We start from the raw sequence: 17628 nt of genomic DNA on the forward strand, positions 1-17628 counted from the left end.
AACAACTACTAGAAAACCAGTTTCAGTTTACCACAAGCAAACCAGATTTCTTAACCGTTTCGAACCGAGCGCCCACTTGTTGCCGTGTTGCTGCCATGGTCGCCAAAGTCAGTTCTACGCCAGCTACCTGTGATTTCAGGTGTTATAATTGTCGTACGCGCTTGGCACAAGCTATTTCATACGAATACTTCGCGCTAGTCCCAGCCGCTCCACAAATATGTCTGCACAAAACGAACTGTAAAAATCAAGTCTCTGCCAAACTGCCAAACAACGACAGCTCTTGGGATTATTAATCAACGGAATTCCTTCTAAGTAGTGCTGTTTCATTTTTGGCTGCAAATGAAGGCTTTCGTTCTAATGATGTTCGCAATTTTGTGAAATAAATTATAATTCAAGAAGAAGTTACAACAAAGGTAACGAACGAATGGAGTTTTATATAACAATATTCTGTTAAGTTCCCATGTCGAAATCGTGTGCATAAAATGTGAGTGACTTGATGAAAGATGCTTGAATGGCCGTTTCATTTGCACTTTCTTTTTCGAAAAGCAAGCAAACCTGCTAATGCAGGAAACAAAAATACAAAATAAATCAAAAGTGAAATCTTTGTTAAATTAGCCAAAATAGCCAAAATACCCAAAAGATGACAGCTGCAACGTTCTACATAAATGATAATAATTATCATAATAATAATATGTAGTTCAATTAAGTCATACCAACTTATAATAAGTGTGTGTGTGTGTTCGTTTGATTCATTGTTTGATGCTTGCCTGATTCATTGCATTGCATTTCCGCCGGCTCTAATTGCAGGACGTCTTGGGTTACTTTGGCTGACCCCAATTTCGCTTGGGAAAAGCAATATTATGTTGGGGTTGTCTATTGGGGTCATGTGTGGAGAGCGTTTGCAAATAAACTGCTGCCGCAGCTGCTGCTGTGGCTGCTATCACAAGTACACTTAGACTGAGAGAGGGAGAGACAACGAAAGAGAGAGAGAAGAGGAAGAGAGGTAGAGGTAGATGGAGAGACATCCCAGACGACGTACAACAATCAACTTGCCACACTACTTTTACTCCCTGTTGTTGTTGTTGTTGTTGTTGTTGTATTGTGTTGCACGTTTTGCGAATTTTTTAGCAGGTTAAAATGATTTTTTGGCCAACTCGTGTGGGTGTGTGTCTCTCTCCCTCTCTTTCTCTCTTTGTGTGTGTACTCGGCCATTGCCATGTTGGCAAAAGTGAAAACTTAATCTATGCAAATCCTGAAAACAAATCGACTACCGGTGCACATAAATATTTATGTACATAAATATATATATGTATCATTAATTTTAACGAGTATAAAAACTCTTGAACATGGTCAACAAGGAAAACAAGTCTCTCTATTGTTATTTGTCTTGCTCGCTGGCTGTGCTCATCCCAAATTTCGCAAGAAAAATCAAGTGAAAGTTATCCTTATCAAACCGGATTCGTGCCGGACCTAACATAACACACAACTAATCGATACTAAATATGATGTGAAAATATGAATAAAATAGTAATCACCAGAGGTGGAGAATAAGAATGACTTCTAAGAACTGAAATCTACATAAGATCGCAATCAGAAACTAGGAAATGTATTGTCAAGAGCCAAATTCAGAAACTTGTTTTTTTCTGGAGAATATTAAAAACTTGTTGGCTAAATATTTTTTGTGCTTTAATAAGTAAACGTTTTTTGCACACCAACACTTTTTATAGACATGGCATATAGATAGCATTGGCAATATTTCGCGAAACAGCGGATCTAAGTACACATACATATACATGTAGATATATTTGTGTATATAGCTATGATTATGTATACTTGCGAATAAGTGTATTCGCACTGATGTGTGCACGTACACAGAGCGACATTTACATTTTTGCTGACTGGGACAGTTCGGCATAAATTTGTCTGTCGAAATTGTTAAAATGACACCGAGCTGAAATTTTCACGTGGCAAATCAAAAAAATTGATGTCTCCAAATGCCTCCGGTCTTGACGAACTTTTTGGCTCACATCTAAGTTTTAACCTTTGGCATACATATCATTGTCTTACCAGTTTGACCGCAATTCAAAGTTTCTCAAATATCTGAAACGAAGTATACACATAGGTAAATATATAAACAAATAAACAAACATACACTTAGACTGTGCTGTTAAATATGGTAAAAGCTTTGCATGATTGACTGGCGAAATCTCTTGCTTAATCAAAACGTCTGATTAAGATTTTGTTTTTGTCAAATTTTTGTTGATTAAGTGGGCTTCTCTACTATGAGATACTGGGCTTTCCGATAGCATAAACGGTCGTACTTGTACAAATGCAAATAGGTGTTCAGTAAAGTTTCTATAATGCGGACAGTCGATAGTTTAAGCATTCACTTATAGAGAACTCGATAATTGTTTATAGTACTTTAGTAAAATATATGTATATCTCAAGAGCTTTCTGAGACGTGAGCTCTATACTCAACTAGCTGAGAACTGATTTTTATCGAGATCATGGTAAACGAAAATAATTTCGACCACTGGAAACCGAGTTGTACTGCGCGTGCCATTATACATTTGTATATATGTGTAAAATTAGCAGTTCTCGCTCAGCTTGTTTTCAAGATCAATGCACTAGATCGCCTAAGAGGAGAAGGATTAAAACTATATACAGATTACATGCATTCAATAGGCGCACAGGGCTAACTCGAACATTATTAACAATTTTAAAGTATATGCTAAAATTTAATTATTAGTGAATGTGGAACGCTAAAATTTCAAAAGTTAATGAATTAATATCATTAAAATAATAAAAATAATAATTATTATAGGAACTCAGTTATTTAGTGATCGATCCAAAATCAGATACTGTTAAATAAAATAATAATAATATTTATCACACTTGAAATCAATTTAAAAATGTAATACTTTAATTGCTTTGGGCCCTATTGCCAACTGTGCACAAACGACGTGTGAAGTTTTCCACGCAATATACCCAAGATTATGTTCATTTGTTGTTGTTGTCGTTGCTGTTCGTGTTGAAGTTCGTGCACCGCTCGCGCATGTACAGTGTAGAAAATCTTATCTGTGAGTCCCAGAGGCCTTTATATGGACAGTTCTAAAGTGGGCAACAAGAAAAACGCGTAGACAGCTCCAAGATGGGCAAGTTAAATATTTATTGCATATTGATGTCATGCCATTTAAGGCTCTGCCAGCCACCTTTTTGCATATATAAATACATACTTACAGCTGCTTTTGAAGATATCCTTAAGCAGCAGCAGCCGCAGTAGCATCAACTTGAGCGCAAAACTTGAATTTATGTTTGATTTATATGTATTTATGCAGCCGACATTTTATTGGCGTGCCAAAACTGGATTTACCATTATACATCATTCCTATTATCCTGCACTCAATTTGCATGCGTAGTATTGTTCAAATCAATATCAAGAGCTTGTTATTCCCATATCGTAAATCAAGAAACCAGTTTTCCAACACCCTGTGCTCAGTGTTAATGAGCATGCAGAACTCCACTCTCAACTACTTTTGAACCTTGGGCAATGTATGTTCTTCTTCAACTCACACCTAACCACAAGCTGAGCAATCAATCAGTCAATCAATCAACACAGTTTGAGTCAATATTGAGCAACGAGAGTGTTTTTGAGCCCGGCTTTCAGAAAGTCGATGATATATGTGTATATATTGTAGTTTATATACATATATTAATAAAATAGTAAACATATAGTCCATATACATAGTTAAGATACACATGTACAGTGTCTATATATAATATATATGTAAATTGGAATGTTTTATGACAAAATTTTAATCATAAATTCCATACAAATAGAAACAAATGTAATATTTGAAGATTCTCAAAAATTATTTAGTAATAATTTAATTAAGCCTTTAAATATATTAACACTACTAGTCATTGATCTCCCAAGCAGCAGGCCATTACAGCAAGTGCTTCAGTCTTTAAGTTAGTATTAATTTTAAATAATCTCTAATATATAAACAATTATGAAATCGAAAAGGTTTTTAAATTATTTTTATATCTCTTTAAATTAGATATATTGTATACACATATTGAAAATATAAAGTTCAAGTTTATTCGAAGATATGTATTTAATCTACCAACTGTGTTTTATATATATTATATATTTATAATTTCTTCTAAAATGTTTTAAATATATTGTATATTTACTGAAAAAATGGATATATGTAAATCATTCTCATGCATATGATTCCAGAAGTAAATTCAAGTATTCACCAACATTAAATTTACAAATTTCATTTCACTTAATCTTTGACTCAACTTTCCATTATCCAATTGGTGCAAGTCAACATTCCTGTTCTTCCTAAAAAAAAACAAAAAAGAAACAAACTGAAATTACAATGAACTAGTTAGGTTAACAGGCTATCATCTTTGGCTATTACAACAGTCGCAATGTTGTAGGCACTTTTATCAGATATTTGAATCTTCTTTAAATGTAGATCTTAGGGTAGAAACTGCTTTCAATTTTGTTTCTTTTTCTTTTTTCGGCAGTTTTCTCAGTCATTATATCCACTAAAGAGCTATAAATTAAGCCCAAAATTAGGTGATATACATTTGGCTAATTAGACTTTCTACCTATTCTTTTGTTTTTCTTCTTCTTGCAGCTAAAATGATTTCACACCGTGCGACAACACCTTTGAGGCCATGTTTTCTCGGACTTCTTCTGCTGCTGTGCAGTTGCGAATATACAGTCGGTGTTCTGGGCAAATCTCAGATGTGCGAGGTGGAAACGGGCCAAACTAACATAATACTGGATATAGAAGAGAGTCGAGGGAACTGTAAGTAATCTAACTGTAGATGCCTCTATGCTTATTTAAGCAAATTGCATCACATTTACTAGCTGCAGTCTTCATTCCTTAGATAATTGCATCGGAAGACTTCCGAGTCATTAAGCCTAATTATAAACACAAATTATAATAATTCAATGACAGATTATGCGGAGTTTAGCGAGGATCTGAAATTGAATCAGTTTTAATATTTTATATCAATACTTTATGATATATACAAAGTATAGATCGAAGAAACTTGAGTGCAAATAGCAATAGTACTTAACTTATTAGACAGGAAAATGGAAATCCAACTCCGTAATTTCCGTTGTTCTTCTATGCCTGCCTTTGTGCACATTTTCCAATAATTACATTTGGCTTTCTAGATACTTGAATAGAAATGATTGTCTCAACTTCTTTCATATAACTAAATGCACCAGACACAAAGACAAAGAGAAAGGCTGATGTCTGAGGTCTGATGTCGACGCGTTTCTTGGCCGCCGAGGCGCTTGTCTTTAATAGCTTGTCTACCTGAGCTGTAAAAAAAAGAAACATTCTAAGCATTAAACTTGGTTTTAATAGCCTAATTATTCATTGTAATTATAACTTGTAACTTCCACAGTCACTGGACAAACGACGACGCCAGCAGAGCTGCCCATTTTTGGCGATCCCTACACGGAAATTGCGCTCGATCTAGTCTTTCCCAAGGGACACCCGACATTCCTACTAGAGGGGAAGAGTCTCAGGCTGATTCAGCCACTTGACCGCGACGAGGAGAATCTTAGTCACATTGTGTTTCAGGTGAGTCTTACCACAGCTTCTTCTTCGTTGGATTTCAGTTATTAATTCAGTTGAGTTTGCTTGACCAAAGAATGGTTCCAAGAATTCATTTTGTATTTTATAAAATTTTTCTTAGTCATATATTAAACATGATTTATGTAGCTAAAATTAAAATATAGATTAATTAAATACAGCATTATTTCGGAATACAATTCAGTTAATTTGAAAGCAAATATCAAGTCTTAAAAATTAAATCTTTTTTGAATTTCAAAAGAATTATTTTTTAAATAATTTATATTTGGGATGTCAATGCAATTCTCTATTTATTTAATTATTTTATGTTTTTGATGTTTGCACATTTCTATTTCTTCTGTAAAGGAATTCCGACCTCATCATAATCTCCTTTTAGTCTTTGAGCTTAGACTTCTTCAAGCCGAGTCTCGCTATACATAATATAAGAACATAATTGTTTATATTTAAATATTTTTATTGTTTTGCTTCAGGTCTCATGCACCATTCGCGAGTCAAACAAAAAGCGTAACATCCCGCTCATTGTTAGGGTATCCGATGTCAACGACAATGCACCACATTTTATGAACACTCCCTATGAGATCACAGTACCAGAGGTAAGTCGATGTTTTTAAATGTTTCAAATATACATATATTTATGAAGTATATAAAGTTTCGCGATTAACAATAGGTAATATTATCTCAGTACACGATCTATATTTGGTACTCAAACATGAAAACGAGTTCTGGGATAAAGATTAAGATAAAACCCGTTTATAGGTAAATCATGAAATTTATTCTAAGCCAAAGACAGATTAAATTCATACTGAAATTTGGCTAAATGTATTGATGCACATTTAGTTTATATGGCTAATCATATACGATATGCCATATACGATTGCTTTACGATATTAACATTTCGCTGCTACAAATAGCTTTGCTGCAGTCTCGTTGCCCCTTGCGATGGGTATTCAAGCTTGAAACATTCCTTGATATGTTGCACCTTGCCAAAAATCGTCTACTACAAGCCCCCAAACAGCTAAACAGCAACAGCCAGAGCAACTGTAACTGCAACAGCAACTGCAACAAATGCATTTGCCATTTAATATATATGTACTAGGCAGGTAGAGAGACCAATTGAAAAGTTCAATCCGATGACTAAGTAACTTCTCGCCAGCAACCAGCAGCAAGCAGCAGTAAGTTAGCAGCCAGCAGCAGGCGATCGATGGGGCAGCTGGGCAGGTAAGAGGTAACCCTGAAGAGGTAAGAGGCACATGGGCCACTTGTATGCGGCGGGGCCAGCATACAGACTCGCATTACAAGCCTACATAGTGATAGTTAAATGTAAAAGGCTGTTTGCCTCTTGCCCGTTATATAACTGCACTTTTGGTGCATCTCAATGTGGCTGGGCACGTTTTGTCACCCAGCTTGTTTTTTTTTGTTTCGTTGGCTTTTGCCGCCAATACTGTCCGCACCGTCCGCCCCGTTTTCCCCATTTGCCCCGTCTGTCCCGACTAACCCATCCGGGCAGTTTGGGTAGCTTAACAATAGCAATGCTCTCGCTACCTAATTTTCATGAACATGCCATTTTTGGTTTCCGGCGCATCGTATTTAGCATATTTGCACGGCATAAAACGGTAACAATCATTATCGTAACTTTTATTGTTTCTTCATCTATAAGTCAAATGTATCTACATTGCGCGGCCTGATCTAAGGTTTCTTTCCTTTTGGCCAGTCTAGGGCATAGCAAAGTACTAGATGAAAATAAGGAAAAAAAAAACTTGACTTACATAAATGAAATATTGTTTCTCCAAAACAAATAATTCATTGTAGAGCACTCCCTTGGGAACGACTGTGTATCGGAACATACAGGCCCTCGACAAAGATGCTGGCGTGAATGGACTAGTCGAGTATTTTATAGTTAAGGGCGATGCGAATTCCACCGAGGATGAGAAGCTAACTAGCGCTGATGGCTATGGAACCTTTGCCATATCATTTCCACACCAAGGACAGGTTAGCTACAAGCCCGACCAACACATGGCTTTGATAATGGAAGGCAATTGGCCTTGACACGCCCTTATTTACAGGTGACAGTAGCCAAGACACTGGATTACGAAAAGATACAGCGCTATTATCTGACCATTGTAGCATCGGTGAGTTCAGTTTAATGGCCACAAACTGGTTATTTAAGCCAATTCCAGTTTCTTTGTTTATGTCAAGACATGTTTTTGATATATCAACATTTAAAGTGCTAAAACAAACAACAAATCTGAGTCATGGGATATTAAATTAAACTTTTGTAGTGGCCAATGCTTTAATACGTTGGACTAAGTATGTAAATATTAATACTAATTCAATTTATATAGCTCAACACAATTTTGTAATCGAGAATCAAACTCTAATTTTTCGTTAGATTATTCGTTAATTGTTTTAAAGTATTTTAACCTACATTTTATATTGCTTGAGCTAATTCTGTGGGTACCAAAAATTGTTTACTTTAAAAATAATTGAAACCTCTCAATATTAAAAAAAAGTCAATTATAGCTATCTCTATAGCTCTTTGTCTTCACTTTTCAGTTTATTAATATTATATCAAAGTATTATCCATACCTATTCTAAATCCTCTTTGTTTATTTCCTGTAGGACCGTGCGCGAAATGTCGCAGATCGCCTGTCTTCGACCACCACGCTTACTGTAAACATCGCCGACTCCGATGATATGGATCCGTCTTTCATCTATCGTGGATGCGTGCTATTGGATGGTGCTTGTATTAATCCCGAGTATACGGCATCAGTGCCGGCAGGCTCGGTACAGGGCGTGCTTAATGTTCTACCCGAACGAATACAGGCCGTGGATCTGGACACGATTAGTTCGCGAATACGTTATAGTTTTGCAAGTGGAGTGCCTGGCAATTACGCAGACTACTTTGAGATTGATGAGGAGACCGGAGTGTTGAAGCAAATCAAAGCTGTTGATACATCGACAGCGAAACGATACGACATTGTAGTGCGAGCCGAAGAGATCTCACCACCGCCTCGTCGCTTCACGACGGCTAAACTGACGATTGCTGTGAAGCCTGTGGACGCAAATCCACCGGTTATATCGTCGTCTGATATTGTGGGATATGTGGACGAGAACTCACCCATCGGTACCAAAGTTGTGGATGCGAAAGGAGTGCCAATCACGTTAAGGACAACCGATGATGATTTGGGTGAAGATGATCCCAAACCCGACTACATATACGAGCTGACGACTCCATCGTTCAACGTGACAAGCTCTGGAGTTCTGATTGTTAACGAGGAGGGTCTCGACCGTGATCCGCCTGCACCGGGGCGCTATAAGTTCCAGGTCGTGGCCCGAGAGCCCCGTACAAATGCAGCCAGTGCGCCCCTGAGCCTAACCGTACATCTGCGCGATGTCAACGACAACGCCCCAAAGTTGGCCATGGTTGCGCCTGTTTCTATATCGGCTGGGGACGAGCATGAGCAGCGACTGGTGGCACAAATGATGGCGACGGACATCGACGAGGGGCCCAACGCCGTAGTGACCTACTCAATATACCATGTCTCCAACAATGGCCTCCAAAAGTTCCATATCAACGAACAAACCGGCGAGATTCACACTCAGGGACGTCTGCTCGCCGGAGAGCAATACAGCATTACGGTGCAGGCGACAGACATTGGAGGTCTATCATCGCAGGCAATCGTGGAGGTAACTGTAACGCCGGGGCCCAACACGAAACCGCCTCGGTTTACTAACGCCCTCTACGAGGTGCAGGTCAGTGAGGGTGCCGAAATCAACTCTACGGTCACAGTGGTGCATGCAGACGACCCGGAAAACGATCCCGTTGTCTACTCGATTATGTCTGGCAATGATCTGCGGCAGTTTTCTGTCGGTCAACAGAGTGGAATTATAATGGTCATACGCAAGCTGGATCGCGAGAGCCTGACGCGCTATCAGCTAATTGTGAAGGCGGAGGACAATGGCGGGTTGTCCAGTAGTGCCACAGTCAACATTAAAGTCACCGATATCAATGACAAGAATCCCGAATTTGATGAGCTCACTCAGCCCTATGTATTCCACGTGGACGAGGGCTTGGACGATGCATTCGTGGGCATTGTACACGCCACGGATGCGGATGAGGGCATCAACGCTGAGATAACCTACTCTATACCCACAGATATTCCGTTCAGCATCAACAACAAGTCGGGCGAGATACGCACCTCCGACAAGTTGGACTACGAACGGCTGAGTGAATACAAGTTTGTGGTCACAGCCAAAGACGGTGCGCCCGATGCACGACTGGGAACAGCTAGTGTCACGGTCATTATTCACGATCTACCCGACGAAGTGCCGAAGTTCAACGATGCGAGCATCAATGTGCGCATTCCAGAGAACATGGAAAACTTTCCAGTGGCCACAGTTCAAGCCCATGATCCGGACTCCGTTCCAGAAATCACTTACGTGCTGCGAAAGGGCGACGCCGAGCTGTTTAGGGTCTCCCCCAAGACTGGAGAAGTTCGGACAACGAAGGGCTTGGACTATGAGAAGAAACAACAGCATCAGCTGGTTATCGGGACAATTGAAAATGATGGCGATGCTCTCGGTGATACGGTGCAAATTATAGTAGAGGTCGAGGATCGCAATGATGTGAGTCCCGTGTTCATCTCAGTGCCCGGTCCGGTGACTGTGAATGATGACCAGCCCATTGGCTCAGTCATAGCAACGATGCCCGCCATTGATGGCGATGGAACACCACCGGGCAACGTCGTTCGCTACGAGTTGGTGGGGCGTGGTAAGGCACTCAAATACTTCCAGATCGATCCAGACACGGGGGCGGTTCGCATTCGGGATGAGCTGCGCAAGGAGGAGGACACTGAATACCAAGTGGACATTCGAGCCTATGACATGGGCGATCCACAGCTCAGCTCTGTGGCCATGCTGCCAGTGTATGTTCGGCATCTGTTAGTTGACTCCAATGAGGAGAGCTTCATGGAAGGCAAGATGGACAATGACAAAGGCCTAGTCACTAGCTCAGAGACAGTTGGACTGGCCTTTGGCGACGACAGCTACGTCATTAGTGTGCCAGAGTCAACGCCCGTGAATAGTACGCTGAAACTTATTCAAATCGTTAACTCGAAGAAGCCTTCCAAAGGGGCACCTAACTTCAAGTGCGAAATTGTTCGAGGCAATGAGTTGGGAATCTTCGAGCTGAGCTTTGAGGATTATGGTTGCCTGATAGTGCTGGCCAAGCCATTGGACTATGAAACAAAAACATCCTACACACTCGAGCTACAGCTGGCCTCTCAGCGGTATTTTGTTAGTCCACGGAAGGATCGAACGACAGTCAATATCATGGTACAAGATGAGAACGACAATCCACCGGAGTTCATTTTCAATCGACTCCATGGCCAGAACGAAACATATTACGCTGTGGTCACACCGGAAATGGACATTGACACAACCGTACTGCAAGTACGAGCCATCGATCGGGACTCGGGTAAATTTGGGTCATTGAGATACAAGCTCTACGATGAAGAGGACTTTAGCAACGAGAACGATCAATTGGTAAGCAATCCGCTAGCTCCTTTCAATGCGAAGATATTAACTCCAGTATTATTGCAGCCATCCACGTACTTCAGACTGACCGAGGATACGGGCATTTTGCGTACCGCAAAACTTTTCAGTGATGCCAAGTTCCCCATGATATTCTACGTGGAGGCGAGTGATAACGATGCCCAAGAGCAGGGCTCGCATCACACTAGAGCACGCGTCGTCATCAATCAGTTGACAGACGCAAGCCGTTTGGCCTTGGCCTTCTCAGATGCTGCTCCGAATAAGATCCGGAATCACTACACAGGATTGGAGGAGCTTTTCGAGGAGCAAACCAAAGGATTAGTCAGTGGCATTGAGCGAATCAGCTATCGCAAGTACACAACGAGCAACGGCACGGTAATGGAGAATCCAGAGGCTACCGATGTTTGGTTTTATCTCATCGACCCAAAATCGGAGAGGCTACTTAGCCGTAACGATAGCATTATCCAGGAGACGCTACTGGAGCCAGCGGCGGCCACGGAACTGAATCTGGCCGCTTCGAGCTTGGCGCATGCCAATGCCGACGGAATCCACGCTCCGCTTCAGATTAGAGAGCAAGTGCACAAGGTATGAGAACAATATATAATAATTTTTAATATAATACATATTAACATCGTACATTAAAGATCAAAGCAGCAATTGCCATCGATGATGAGGTGTTCTCCTTTACGCTGATATCCATATCCATTATTATTCTGATTCTGGGTACCATTGGCATCATATACATATGCATATCGTGGTCCAAGTGAGTAATCAACTCCAATATAAATATGACTTCTTCACTTAATTTCTATAATCCCGTGTCAGGTATAAGAACTTCAAGCAGCGCATCCGCCATTACTCGGCTCCGAGTCCAACGCGCTACGATCCGGTGATCGTGAACTCGCAGGCTACGAATTCGAGCGATGCAGTGGCCAACCTGAAGGAGTACGAAACCCAAATGCTGGCCATGGCTGTGCCACCGGATGGCGATGAGGACCTGCAGCTTGACTTCAGCGCTAAGAATCACGCTTTCTCCCTGGACAATGTCAGCTACATAACGCACAAGCCGAACGGTGCCGGGGATATACAATCGAGCAACACTCACCTGGACTCGTCCACTGGCACAATGTCGACAATCCGCCACAACAATCTGAACAACATGAACAACAACAACAACAATTTAACATTGAACAATCGACAGAATACATTTAACCGGACTCTGGAAATGAACTCGCGCAACAATGCTAACCCCCTGGCCCTCGCCGGGAACAGCAACCCAGCTACCCTAACATTGGGTCGGATTAAGCACCATAATAGCAATCAATATCAGAATGATGGTTATAAGTTCGACTCATCCAGCCGGAACAATTTGGCCAATGCTCAAAATAATGGCTTCAGCACGCTGGGTAGGCGTGGCAACACCTTTGGCGGAATGGCCTCCTTGAACGGCGGCGAGTTTATGACCAACACGTTAGGTCGGAATAACCAGCAGAATAATCGCATATATGCTGGCGAGCTACCCATTGCCAATCCGTTATTTCAAAGGTAAATTCTAGTCAGATCTCAAATAAATGATCATCCACTTATGATTTCATTATTTCCAGATCTAACGCAGATGTCAGTCAAAATCATCTGAGTTTTACCAATGAGAACGTTAGCTTTGGTAAGCGCGACTACGGTCAAATGAGTTTCTCCTATCTGAACGACTTGGATCGGTCCGAGGTGGAGACAACAACGGAGCTATGAATAGTAAACTAACTGCAATTTAGTATGAATTTGGGTGTATTTATTAATGTACATATATAATTATGAACAAGTATGTCATCGCCAACATAGATAAATGACATTTAGATAGTTGTGAATTCGAGCAATGTCTTAGATAATTTAACTGAATGAGCTGTTGCCATTATACTGAAAATGTTAGCCCAACAAAATGTAAATATTGTTTAAAATATTCAACATGAAACTGATAAAATTTAACTATTTTTGTACATAAGCAGTCAGCAACTGCAGTCATTAGTTTTTTGCATACACGTAATATTAAGAAAGGGTCTATAAAAAATAAAAATTCTATATAATATACAATTTTAGATACAAAATTACATGTTAGACTTTATAAAAAAAAAGAAGTAATAACAAGAATAAGAAAAAAATACATATGTATTTATGCATTTAAAAAAAAATCATTTACAATAAAAATACTTTATTTTTGTAACTTACAACAAAAATTGTTGCTTAAGCAAAGCTGTCAACCTGTTTTTTATTTACCTAACAATTTGATTTGAAATTAAACTGAACGAAAATTGTTTGGTTCTCTAGAGGATGAACATACGGCCATAAACATTCATCATGTTATTATGATTACTATATATATTAATTTAGAAATTCGAAACTCTTTTTTTGATTTGTTTTAAACAAATTAATATTTTAATTCTGGTATTCAATAGGATGTCAATATCTGGTTTTCTTATCACTGCGGCTTTAAGTATTTGAAAAATCGTTATTTAAGGCTGGTATTATGCAAATACAGTATGCTTGGGATATAGTATGAAAGTACTAAACTATGCAACTTTTTTCTCTTTGTGCTGTTTGGTCACACAATTAAACAATTTTCGCAATCGATAAGTTAACTATTTTCGTTTCTGTTAACCGGCGATATGGCAAAGTTGGATGAGCGTATTGGATTTATTGGAGGCGGAAATATGGCCTTTGCCATTGGTTCCGGCCTGATTGCTGGAGGAATTGTTAAGGCCAGCCAAGTTATGGTGTCGGGGCCGCATCTTGAAAATCTGTCCCGCTGGCGTGATTTGGGCGCAGTGACAACTGATGAGAACTACGATGTCATGGAGCACACAGATATTATTTTCATTTGTGTTAAGCCTCACATGCTAGCCCCTTGTGCAGCGCAACTCAAATACAAATACGTTCCATCGGCAAAGGACGCTAGTAAATTGTTGGTCTCTGTTCTAGCGGGCACAACATTAAACGCCCTCGAGGAGAAATTCGCATTTATTGAAACTTCGGCACTAAAGATTATACGAACAATGCCTAACACATCGATGCAAGTGGGAGAGGGATGCACTGTGTATGCAGGCAACCCACACTGCTCTCACCAAGATCTAGAAAAGGTCCACTTGATGCTTAATTCGTTGGGTCTCGCTCAGCAAGTGCCAGAGACGATGATCGATGCCGTTACAGGGGTCACAGGCTGCGGACCAGCATTTGTTTATACCATTATTGAGGCTTTTGCGGATGGTGGAGTAAAGCAAGGAGTTCCGCGCCAGATGGCATTACAATTCGCCGCCCAGACATTACTAGGCGCTGCCAAGACGGTGCTGCTGACTGGAAAGCATCCAGCCGTTCTGCGCGACGAGGTCTGCTCACCTGGCGGTTCAACTATTGTGGGTGTGCACGAACTCGAAAAGGGCAATCTAAGGTAAGCAAACCCTGTAGAGGGTATTGAAAAAAACATTATAGAATGGCTTTTCACTTTTCAGAGCCACAATTATTAATGCTGTGGAAAAGGCATCGTTGCGGTCAGCGGAGTTGGGAAAAAAGTAAAATGCCCAGTTTAGAATGTTTGTTCCTTCTCTGTTATAGCTCTCTAGGCATATATATAGGACAAATAGTTCTATGTAAATATATTAAAGTCGGTGATATAATCAACATATAAGCATTTATTTATTCACGATCCTTTTTGCTTACATACTCTACACATTTCGAGGGATCGGTTGGGAAGTATTCCTGGCATTTTGTCATCAATCGCTTTAGGCCCTGAATATATTTACGTTGCGTTTCGTCGTTCATAACATGGGCGACGTTTTTTGAGAAAATCTTCTCACGACCCGTTCGGGCGTGGATACCCACCATGGTGACACCAATAGGCCATGGGGCATTGCCAATAGCCATTTCCAAGTATGCATCGCTTGCCGATATGTAATTTCGGTTGAGTAAATGCTTGCAGATGTCGCGCAAGCTGTCGAGGATGTCCTCAGGCAAGGTGTGATGCTTTAGCTTGCGAAACAACGGCTTTACATACTCTTTAGTCTGCGTGTAAATTACGCGAGTCATTTTGACCTTCGTTGACATTTTCTCGTGCTTTGTGTAGTTGGCGATCTGTGCATTCCACAGTTTTAGAAGAAAGGTTAAGAGCGTTATGATGACGTCCATGTCATAGTCTTTGTTTTTGCCCATTTTTAGAGCCATCGTCTGTATACTCTCCCAGGTTATGGATTCATCCAACTCTGCAAAGTCCGACTTCTTATCCTCCTTGGTTGTAGGTGTGTTTGCAAACATTTCCTGAAGATATGCTGCATCCACTTGCTCCATAGCTTCTTGAAAATCGTTGCGGAAGCCACGGTTAGCTTCAGGCTGTGAGATTTCGCAAATTCTCAGCCTATCGAACGCCTCTGGCTCCGTCTCGCCGAACAATAAGATAGGCTCTCCACGCTCCCGCAGTCGGCGTATAACTTCTATTCGGGGTAAAATATTCTGGCCATCAGCTACAAAACTATATGCACCCTCGGTTCTGGGCTCTGCAATTTGCTCCTGTTTCTTGTATCCCACTTTTTGTAGTACTTCCTCGGTGTCTTTAGCACTTAGGTCGCCCCGACGAAAAAACTTCTTTTTGTCGTCCACTAACTGTTTTTCTTCTAATAACTTGCGTTTTCGAGCTATTTCTGCTTTTAATATGTCCATTGTGTATTTATTTACATCAAACGATTTCTATAAACAATAGCCAAAAAAATTTCAGCACTCAATGTGCCCGACATAGATGAGAGATCTAGTATGCAAGTATTAGAGTGACCATAGGATAAGGCTAGCATTTAAAATATACTGAAAATAATAAGTGATGCATCCCTGGCTACCATATGATATCAAAATTGTGACAAAGTTTAGAAAGACATTTGATTCGAGAATACGCAGTTTTCTGCGATAATACTATTATTTTGCATCAATAATATACATACAAGATGCCAAAGAAAATGGGAATGAATTCAAAAGCCGTAGAGGCGCGTGAGCGTAAGGATGCTACCAAGAAAGCTGCCAACGAACGCAAGGCCAAGGAAGCAGAAGATCGTCTGTGGCAAGACGATGACAAAAATCTGGCTAAAAAGCAACAACGACGTGAAGAAGAAGAGAGGAAACGGGCTGAAGCTGCACGTCGTAAAGCAGAATCAAAAGCCCTGTTGGATCAGGAGCTTAGCTCAATTAAAACGCACGGTAAACAGCCATTGGCAAAAATAAATCGTCAACAAATATTAAGCGAGATGGAGAAAAAACAACGAGTAATGGATGCAATCAATGAAGCTAACAAACCCGCAGCGGCTCGTGTGGTAGTTCAACACCACATTATTGAGGAGAATTTAAACAGATCTCTGGCTGATACCGACATAGCCACAAATGTTGACGAGGCATTGGCAGTGCTAAGGTAAATGTATATAGTAAATAATTATAATATTCGTTAAAATATTGAATGTCAATTATCCTTAATTTTAGTGTCAAAGACGAGGAAGACAAACATCCAGAGAAGCGAATGCGAGCAGCTTATAAGACATTCGAAGCCGCTAATATGCCTCGCATCAAGGCTGATAACCCTTCATTGCGTATGTCTCAATGGAAGCAAATTTTGATGAAGGAGTGGAACAAATCGCCGGACAATCCATTCAATCAGGCCTCTTAAAATCGCGCAGCCCGTTTCTTAATTTATGAATTTACCGCACTACGTTGTTCAATTGTCGAATTGCCAAGCAGAAAGATCCCATCAATTGAAGTAATCAAATGAAAGCTGTAAAATTATTATTTAGTTTGTGATTATAATTTTAGAATTTTAAATTAAAATTTATATTATTAGAATGAAGAATAAATGAACGAGCTTTATTTATTATTCAGACACAACATTTTTTATTTTAATTTTCAAACTTAACATGTAAACAACTATTCCATTGCAGAAATCATAACTACGCAATCGTTTATTTCCGAGTAACCTACAGGTCTGTTGTGCAACAAAACGACCAAAATTAAAAAAAGATTTGATGATACCTATGTTTGCATTACCTTCATTTAGGTGTAGACATAATTGACGATTGCTTTTCTTTCCTCCATTAAATTGTTAATGTTTTGTTACCTCGTTTTTTTACTCTGATCTAGTTCCGGTTATGTATCTTTAAATGGCTTTGAATAAGATATAATTGTATTATTAAATTTCCGCTTTCACTTATAGGCATACATAATTAAAGGATATAAAAAATTTGGGTGTTTCATCACATATAGAGTAACACATACGCTTTCTTTTTATAAATATTGCTATTTACAATTTTGCTATAACTTAATTTTACACGCATTTTATGTAGACTTTCTATTTTAAATTTGAAAATACATAGCTAAAATTGACTCCTTCGCTGTTGACTGCTGCTGCCCATGCCTAAGGTCCATCTGTTACGTTAAC

The 17628-nt window shown here is 39.8% G+C and overlaps 4 protein-coding genes across 4 annotated transcripts; 3 read left to right on the forward strand and 1 right to left on the reverse strand.

Annotated features, from left to right (window-relative positions):
• Positions 1 to 95: 95 nt before the first annotated feature.
• On the forward strand, positions 96 to 13342 carry LOC6572666 (cadherin-99C). The gene is made up of 11 exons (XM_001998736.4): positions 96 to 413; positions 4653 to 4826; positions 5437 to 5615; positions 6098 to 6220; positions 7437 to 7616; positions 7691 to 7756; positions 8247 to 11171; positions 11229 to 11765; positions 11825 to 11943; positions 12006 to 12725; positions 12785 to 13342. Exons 2-11 carry the CDS (start codon positions 4658 to 4660, stop codon positions 12924 to 12926), a joined length of 5160 nt encoding a protein of 1719 aa, XP_001998772.2. The 5' UTR covers positions 96 to 413; positions 4653 to 4657; the 3' UTR covers positions 12927 to 13342.
• A 434-nt stretch (positions 13343 to 13776) lies between these two features.
• Positions 13777 to 14846, forward strand: LOC6572665 (pyrroline-5-carboxylate reductase 1, mitochondrial). Its single transcript, XM_001998735.4, has 2 exons — positions 13777 to 14616; positions 14678 to 14846. Exons 1-2 carry the CDS (start codon positions 13838 to 13840, stop codon positions 14739 to 14741), a joined length of 843 nt encoding a protein of 280 aa, XP_001998771.1. The 5' UTR covers positions 13777 to 13837; the 3' UTR covers positions 14742 to 14846.
• On the reverse strand, positions 14840 to 15969 carry LOC6572664 (pre-mRNA-splicing factor 18). Its single transcript, XM_001998734.4, has one exon. It carries the CDS (start codon positions 15876 to 15878, stop codon positions 14862 to 14864), a length of 1017 nt encoding a protein of 338 aa, XP_001998770.1. The 5' UTR covers positions 15879 to 15969; the 3' UTR covers positions 14840 to 14861.
• Positions 15970 to 16050: 81 nt separating this feature from the next.
• On the forward strand, positions 16051 to 17036 carry LOC6572663 (coiled-coil domain-containing protein 124). Its single transcript, XM_001998733.4, has 2 exons — positions 16051 to 16611; positions 16680 to 17036. Exons 1-2 carry the CDS (start codon positions 16154 to 16156, stop codon positions 16861 to 16863), a joined length of 642 nt encoding a protein of 213 aa, XP_001998769.1. The 5' UTR covers positions 16051 to 16153; the 3' UTR covers positions 16864 to 17036.
• Positions 17037 to 17628: the final 592 nt, after the last annotated feature.

The sequence above is a fragment of the Drosophila mojavensis genome, unplaced genomic scaffold (genome assembly GCF_018153725.1).
Source record: "Drosophila mojavensis isolate 15081-1352.22 unplaced genomic scaffold, ASM1815372v1 contig_16, whole genome shotgun sequence".
NCBI lineage: Eukaryota > Metazoa > Arthropoda > Insecta > Diptera > Drosophilidae > Drosophila > Drosophila mojavensis.

Coding starts and splice junctions, on each gene's coding strand:
- LOC6572666 (XM_001998736.4), top strand. CDS start 4,658: ATGATTTCACACCGTGCGACAACACCTTTGAGGCCATGTTTTCTCGGA. Junction 7,617..7,690: donor CATTTCCACACCAAGGACAG/GTTAGCTACAAG, acceptor CCTTATTTACAG/GTGACAGTAGCCAAGACACT. Junction 11,766..11,824: donor TTAGAGAGCAAGTGCACAAG/GTATGAGAACAA, acceptor CGTACATTAAAG/ATCAAAGCAGCAATTGCCAT.
- LOC6572665 (XM_001998735.4), top strand. CDS start 13,838: ATGGCAAAGTTGGATGAGCGTATTGGATTTATTGGAGGCGGAAATATG. Junction 14,617..14,677: donor CTCGAAAAGGGCAATCTAAG/GTAAGCAAACCC, acceptor TTCACTTTTCAG/AGCCACAATTATTAATGCTG.
- LOC6572664 (XM_001998734.4), bottom strand. CDS start 15,878: ATGGACATATTAAAAGCAGAAATAGCTCGAAAACGCAAGTTATTAGAA.
- LOC6572663 (XM_001998733.4), top strand. CDS start 16,154: ATGCCAAAGAAAATGGGAATGAATTCAAAAGCCGTAGAGGCGCGTGAG. Junction 16,612..16,679: donor GAGGCATTGGCAGTGCTAAG/GTAAATGTATAT, acceptor CCTTAATTTTAG/TGTCAAAGACGAGGAAGACA.